Raw genomic sequence first — 7,500 nt, 5'->3', positions numbered from 1 at the left:
CGTACCACAGTGTTCAGCTAGTACTATTATATAGCCCCATAGTGTTTATATTGTACTACCACATAGTACTACAGTAGTACATTTACATTTACTTTTAGGAAATTTAGCAGTCGTTCTATCCAAAGCGACTTACAATAAGTTCATTTGTCAAGTCCAACAGTCGTTAGGTTAACCCATTCTCCGTGTACAACAACGCTAGTTAGGATAAGATGGTCAGTAATGGTACTTCCTGTGTGTCTCAGTGTTACAGGAGATCCTCTCCGAGCAGTCGGTGCGCTCCCTTCACGACAGCCTTCACCTCATCACAACGCCCCTACAGGTCATCTGGGGAACGGACGACCAGGTACCACAGTACAGGCCCTCGTCCCAGTCCCGTTCCAAAGGGCTTCGCAGGCCACCTCACGCCAACCCCTCTAGCCCTCAACCCTCTTAATACGCAGCTATTGGAAATATGTAGATTAGTAAGGAGTAAAGATATAAATAAACCCACGGCCTGTTCAGCCCTTTGAGACCGTAATGGTGATTAAGGGCGTTACAAATACAATTGAATTGAAGTATTCAGGGTACTAGTAAGGCAGGAAACAGGAGGACCAAATCAAATCAGGCTCTAACCACGTGTCCTCGGCAGGTGATCGACGTGTCCGGGGCGGGCGTGCTGCAGGAGGCCCACCCCGGCTGCCAGGTGGAGCTGTTGGAGCGCTGCGGGCACGCGGTCATGCTGGACCGACCCAGGAAGGCGGCGCAGCTCCTCACTGACTTCCTGTCCACGCAGGACGTCCAAACCAAGAAACGCTCCTGATGAACCCAGACATGGAGGAACCAGACCGGGGAGGAGGAGGATGATGATGATGATGATGATGATGGTGATGGTGATGAAGAGGAGGAGGATGATGATGATGATGATGAGGACGAGGATAATGATGATGATGATGATGATGATGATGATAAAGATGAAGAGGAGAAGGATGATGATGATGATGATGATGGTGATACTGATATATAATTTATTAATTCTATGGGAAATTCGTTCTTTGCATTCAACCCATCCTACACTTGACGCTAGGAGCAATGGGTGGCCTGCCACACAGGTAGCGCCCAGGAACAAATTCCAGGTGTAGTGCTCTGCTTTGGGCAGGGCAGGAGTGTTAATATGCAGGTATGGTGGAGTGGTAGGAAACCCACATGAAATCAGAGTGAACATGCAAATGAACATACAATGATGACGATGATGTTGAATTTGTAATAAGATGATCATTCCCAGTGATTCCTGCCTTATAGAGGAAGAGAGGAAAATTCTTTGGAATCACTTTTTGGTGTCTCTTTAGAGATACTTTTTTGTAGTTTACATTTCAAATTATATTTGTTATTATATGAAGTCGGTGTTACAATGTTTATAAAATGTAATAAATGTAATATGAATGTAATTACACCGGGTGTGGATCTTTTATTTTGAAATAGGCATTCCTCTCTTCCGTCGCGCTTGTTTATATTTAACTGCGCATGCGCGTGACTAAGTACCAACACGCTTCTCAAAGCCGAGGACAAACTTGAATTGAGGACAAAGATTCTTATTTTATTATAATATTATATCATTACAACCACGAGACACAACAGGGTAGGTATTATCTGGGCTCTGAATAGCGCTACATCATGTGAGGTTGGGTTTGATCGAGGCATCACAACATGAGATTGGGGAAATAAAGTAATTCTGTGTTTGTATGGAGGTAAACTAAATGGAATATATTTTCAGTCCTGTAGATAATGGAAATTATCCCCAGATATTCTAACCAATAGTACTGGTGGTATATATAATGTAACGAGCATTGCAACTCCATTGATATGTGTTAAAGAAAGGACAGATATTAAACTAAAGTTCAGGTTTAAAACCGACCTCTCCAGGTAGATCATTATAGCAGCACGATATTGTAAGACGACTGAACCGATAGAATACAAAGTTCTTATCCGGATGTCCTCTCATGGTGTATTTTAAATGTTTCCAGAACATGACCTAGGATGCCGCCAGCCGTCTATGAACGTGTCGTGGTGAAGAACTCTCCGGTGTACCAGTACATGAAGGTTTCCCTGTGAGTCTTCTGTACTTCTGCATCTGTACTGCTACTAGTGCACTGAGTACTCCCGTTTTCTTGTCTACTGCAACTGTGATTGTGGTGCCATTGATGTAGTACTGCCGTGTTTGTAGCTCTGGTTCATTGCTGGTACAATGTCTGTCAATTTAAGTTGGTCACATGCAGTAAATGGATACCGCTTGTTTTGTGTGTCATTGAAATCGTGTGTGTGTGTTTGTGTGTGTGTGTGTGTGTGTGTGTGTGTGTGTGTGTGTGTGTGTGTGTGTGTGTGTGTGTGTGTGTGTGTGTGTGTGTGTGTGTGTGTGTGTGTGTGTGTGTGTGTGTGTGTGTGCGTGCGCGCGCCTTGTGTGTAGGGTTCTGGAAAAGGCGCAGACTAAACTAACAGCAGTTGAGTTTAAACACCTGATCACCACGGGTCTGAAGAGTCTCTACGGAGAGGTAGGACGAGGTCTGGGTTCGATTCCCTGCTCCCTGGATTTACACTGTCTCACCTCTGTGTGTGTGTGTGTGTGTGTGTGTGTGTGTGTGTGTGTGTGTGTGTGTGTGTGTGTGTGTGTGTGTGTGTGTGTGTGTGTGTGTGTGTGTGTGTGTGTGTGTTCCAGGTGGGAGCCGCATTCCCCTTCGACCTTTTGACCTTTGAAGAGGACACCCTGACTGCAGTGCTCCGAATATATAGCAGGTACCTAGAGATAGAACCTGTTGGTAGAACCAGCTCTTAAAGAACCTGTTGGTAGAACCAGCTCTTAAAGAACCTGTTTGTAGAACCAGCTCTTAAAGAACCTGTTGGTAGAACCAGCTCTTAAATGTGTGTGTGTGTGTGTGTGTGTGTGTGTGTGTGTGTGTGTGTGTGTGTGTGTGTGTGTGTGTGTGTGTGTGTGTGTGTGTGTGTGTGTGTGTGTGTGTGTGTGTGTGTGTGTGTGTGTGTGTGTGCAGGGGTCTGGTACGGCTGTGGAGCTCTCTCACTCTGCTGGGATTCTTCCAGCAGCAGCGCTGTGCCTTCAGGGTTCTGCAGGTGAGCAGAACATCCTCCTACACCCTGTAGTCCTACTGGACCTCCTCCTCCACCCTGTAGTCCTACTGAACCTCCTCCTAAACCCTGTAGTCCTACTGAACATCCTCCTCCACCCTGTAGTCCTACTGGACCTACCAGAACCTCCTCCTGCACCCTGTAGTCCTACTGAACCTCCTCCTCCACCCTGTAGTCCTACTGGACCTACTAGAACCTCCTCCTGCACCCTGTAGTCCTACTGAACCTCCTCCTCCACCCTGTAGTCCTACTGGACCTACTAGAACCTCCTCCTAAACCCTGTAGTCCTACTGAACCTCCTCCTCCACCCTGTAGTCCTACTGGGCCTACCAGAACCTCCTCCTCCACCCTGTAGTCCTACTGGACCTACTAGAACCTCCTCCTAAACCCTGTAGTCCTACTGAACCTACCAGAACCTCCTCCTAAACCCTGTAGTCCTACTAGAACCTCCTCTACCCTGTAGTCCTACTGGGCCTACCAGAACCTCCTCCTCCACCCTGTAGTCCTACTGAACCTACTGGAACCTCCTACTCCACCCTGTAGTCCTACTGAACCTACTAGAACCTCCTCCTCCACCCTGTAGTCCTACTGAACCTACTGGAACCTCCTACTCCACCCTGTAGTCCTACTGAACCTACTAGAACCTCCTCCACCCTGTAGTCCTACTGAACCTACTAGAACCTCCTCCTCCACCCTGTAGTCCTACTGGACCTACCAGAACCTCCTCCTACACCCTGTAGTCCTACTAGAACCTCCTCCTCCACCCTGTAGTCCTACTGGACCTACCAGAACCTCCAACTACACCCTGTAGTCCTACTGGACCCACTAGAACCTCCAGTCCTCCTACACCCTGTAGTCCTACTGGACCTACTAGAACCTCCGTCTCCAACCTGTAGTCCTACCAGAACCTCCTCCTCCACCTTGTAGTCCTACTGGGCCTACCAGAACCTATTCCATACTGGAGTCCTGACTCCTGACCCACCAGACCATATGTCCTACCGGGACCAGCTCTCTAGGTAGCACAGTCTCCTACAAGGGGGCCTTCCCCTAGACTCCCCCCCCCCCTCCCCCCTCCCCCACAAGCACTTATTGTTGTACTTCCTGGCACTTACAAATAGTACCTAGCATCATGTAGCGTCTTATCCTAGCTATCCTTGTTGTATGGGGTGGAATGGGTTAACCTAGCGATGGTTTGGTACTTGGTTCTATGAACATCCTTACCGTACCGACAGCGGTATTTTGTTTCTCTTTCTTGTGACAGATGTACTTCTTGTAAGTGTCTTTGGATAAAGGCGTCTGCTGAACGCCCTGAATGTAAACGTGCGTGACGGACGGTCCTTCTCTCTCCAAGGTGTCTCCGTACCTGCTGGCGCTGACCGGGAACAGCCGGGACCTGGCGCTGGACCCATGAGGGGCTGTGTGTTCCGGGCGGTCCCGCGGCGGTGTGTCCACGTGGGCCAGCGCTCCTCGCTCACCAGGACCTTCTCCCCCCGGGACGTGGAGCTCTTCTCCCAGCTGACCGGCGACCGCAACCCCCTCCACCTGGACGCGGCCTACGCCGCCACCACGCCCTTCCTGCGGCCCGTGGTCCACGGGGTGCTGGTCAACGGGCTGCTCTCCGCCCTGCTGGGCACCCGCATGCCCGGGCCGGGCTGTGTCCTGCTGCACCAGAACCTCCGCTTCCCCCAGCCGCTGTACGTGGGGGAGGAGGTGGTGGCGGAGGCCGAGGTCACCAGGGTCCGCATGGAGGTGGTCTTACTGGCGGTGCGGTGCTCCGCCGGGGAGAAGGTGGTGATGGAGGGGGAGGTGAAGCTGATGGTGCCCCAGGAGAAGACCTAGAGGAGGAGGAGGAGGTGTGTGTGTGGGGGGGGGGGGGGTTGGGTGATGGAGGTGGCCAAGCAGGTTGCCCCTGGTTACTGTACACTGGCAGTTTCTTCATTAGGATGTTGTGTGTTGTCCTGTGTGGACGCGGTGACTAAAGCGGCCCGCAGAGGGCGCTACCGGCGCACTCCGAAATAAAATGAAACCGAATCTTTCCCATTTCAACAGAAAGCGTCTTTTATTGTTCCAAGCCACGTTGGGTAATATTTATCTAACCGAGGCTATTTCAAAACTGTGTGTTAGTGACCAGAAGCAGCTGATTATTGACTCCCCCTGTTTCCAGTTAGCCCTCAGTTTGGAAATCAGTCACACAACAACTGAAGGGGAGGAGGTGAGGACATCCTTGAGGGGGTTCTTATCGGCGTTGGAGTTGAATATTGCTTACCATTGACACACTGGTTTATAGAGGCCTGAAAACAACCCGTGGATCCAAAGCAGCCTTTGGATTAGTACAACCTGGTTCTCCTCAGAATGGTACCGTCAACCGTGAGGCGAACCTTTACTTTGTAATCATCCGGAAATGTTTGAAATGACGTTTTCTACTCGGCTGTCAAGACGGACTGGGCTTGCTTATTATTGATTATTGGCAACGCGGCCGTCAAACCATAGCAGCCCCACAACCGCTCCAGAGGAGTTCTCCCGGTTCTCCACACACCCCGCGGGCCGTGCCCGGGGAGTAGGCCGGGCTACGGGATGTGTTCGGTGGACAAGCCGCCCGCCTGCAGGCTGTTGCTGGACGACACCGTGCCGCTGGCCGCGGTGATCGAAGCCAGCCAGACCCTCCAGTCTCACACGGTGAGTGGAAGCGGGAAAGTGGTTCTAATGTCGGGGTTCCGACAGCAAACACACGCGTAGTCCTTGTGTCAGTGTGTGTATGGGTGTGGTGTCGGATTTATAGAATGTCCTCTTTCTAGGAAAAAGTGCTGATTTGGTGCTGCTGTCGCCTCACGTTGAACCAGAGTTCCGGTTGTTGTTGACACCGATCAGCTGAGCTGGCTGTTCTGGTAGCCTAGCATGCTACTATATACGATCAGATGAGCTAGGTAGCCCAGCATGCTAATCTCTGAGCAGATGAGCTGTCTGTTCTGTTGACCTGTCATGCTAATGTTGGACCACCTAGATCAGAAAGGCAACTGAATGCCCAGAACCGAGTCAATGATTTATTGTGTGCCAACAGTGTGGGCACCATAGTGTGATTTATACTGTGGGTATAATGTGTTAATGGGTTATCTAGCTCTACATAGAACTGTCAGTATGCAATACTACTGTTCTATAGAGAGAGACAGGTTATTATTACGACTCATCAAGGCAGATAACGATAAGTCTTTCCTTGTCTCCTCACTGAGATCACATGTTGAGGTGCTGATCATTCACAACTCATATTGTGTTGAAATGTGAATGCGGTTGTTACACCCGAGGAGTAAGCTATTCTTAGTTTATGATGGGTTGCTTCCCCTATTGTAAACGGGTTAACCTCCTCAACCATAAAAGATAAACTGGTTAAAGCTCAACCACATCCGACTGACCACTGGTTAAACTCAATCAGAGAGAGAGAGAGAGAGAGAGAGAGTGTCACTGACACTGATTGTGTGAAAGAGAGAGTCAGAGTGAGTGAGTGAGAGAGTCACTGAGTGAGTCACTCACTGGGTGAGTGAGTGAGTGATTGATTGATCCCTGGAGTCATGTCTGTGTCTCACCTTCCCCAGCACGATGGAAGTGCCAGGGTTGTACGTTCAAATCCCGGAGAAGCCTGGTCAGTAGAGCAAGCCACTGCCACTGTACAGTAAGGGGAACTCTTCCCTGGGTAGCTCAGTAGGTCGAGCAAGGCACTAGCACTACAGGGTTGGGGGTCCGAATCTCTGTGTAAATTAGTGAGTAGAGCAAGGCATAGGGGTCAATCTTTCTATCAAATAACATCCCGCTCTGTTAGAGACAGAGAACTCCAGCTACAGTCAAATCTTGAATCTTTCCATCACATCCTTACTTTGTTTAGTCCCGCCCTCATCTGTCGGTGATTGGCTCCTCCTTAACGAACGTTAAACTTAAACTTAACTGTTCCGCACTGGCCTGTCCCAGTGGTTGATACGTAGCCTTGTGAAACCAAGATAATTATTATTGCATGAATATGCTAACATGAATATCATGTTTCAGCGGCCAATCAGAGTGCGCTCCTGCTCTCTCGCCGAATCCGGTTGGAGGAAAATAAAACCTTATCTTCTCAAAAGCCATCGCTGCAGATTTCCGTCTCAGCACAACTGTTGGGATGAACGGCAAGCCAATGCTGGCCCAACACGATAAACACTTTAACAGACAGGCAGACAGGGAAGATAATGTGAGCGCACATTACTTCTCATGTGAACTTCTGACCTTGCCCTCTGAACTTAAAATCACACGATAGTTAGTCTCTCTCGCTCTGTCTCTCTATCTGTCTCACTCTCACTCTCACTTGTCACTCGCACCCTGACTCTGTCTCACTCTGACTCTGTCTGTCTCTGTCTGACTCTG

The 7,500-nt window shown here is 49.6% G+C and overlaps 3 protein-coding genes across 5 annotated transcripts in view; all 3 read left to right on the top strand.

The window, feature by feature from the left end:
• The window catches only part of LOC130401763 (monoacylglycerol lipase abhd6-A-like), a 6,800-nt gene extending 5,359 nt beyond the window's left edge, over positions 1 to 1,441 (top strand). For both annotated transcript variants that reach the window (XM_056605710.1, XM_056605709.1), the window contains exons 8-9: positions 243 to 343; positions 629 to 1,441. In XM_056605710.1, coding sequence (XP_056461685.1) covers positions 243 to 343; positions 629 to 799 — 272 coding nt within the window. In that variant the 3' untranslated portion in view covers positions 800 to 1,441. The remainder of the gene's footprint in view (positions 1 to 242; positions 344 to 628) is intronic.
• A 1,587-nt stretch (positions 1,442 to 3,028) lies between these two features.
• Positions 3,029 to 4,963, top strand: LOC130401764 (hydroxyacyl-thioester dehydratase type 2, mitochondrial-like). Its single transcript, XM_056605711.1, has 2 exons — positions 3,029 to 3,099; positions 4,466 to 4,963. The coding sequence occupies exon 2, from the start codon at positions 4,522 to 4,524 to the stop codon at positions 4,951 to 4,953; it is 432 nt and encodes a 143-aa protein (XP_056461686.1). The 5' UTR covers positions 3,029 to 3,099; positions 4,466 to 4,521; the 3' UTR covers positions 4,954 to 4,963.
• Positions 4,964 to 4,994: 31 nt separating this feature from the next.
• Positions 4,995 to 7,500, top strand: part of pxk (PX domain containing serine/threonine kinase) — an 11,981-nt gene continuing 9,475 nt past the window's right edge. For both annotated transcript variants that reach the window (XM_056605712.1, XM_056605713.1), the window contains exon 1: positions 4,995 to 5,790. In XM_056605712.1, the coding sequence (XP_056461687.1) occupies positions 5,689 to 5,790 (102 nt within the window). In that variant the 5' untranslated portion in view covers positions 4,995 to 5,688. The remainder of the gene's footprint in view (positions 5,791 to 7,500) is intronic.

Source organism: Gadus chalcogrammus, chromosome 13 (assembly GCF_026213295.1).
Source record: "Gadus chalcogrammus isolate NIFS_2021 chromosome 13, NIFS_Gcha_1.0, whole genome shotgun sequence".
Lineage (NCBI taxonomy): Eukaryota > Metazoa > Chordata > Actinopteri > Gadiformes > Gadidae > Gadus > Gadus chalcogrammus.
The sequence above is the reverse complement of the archived record's forward strand: the minus strand, read 5'-3'. Positions and strand labels throughout refer to the sequence as shown.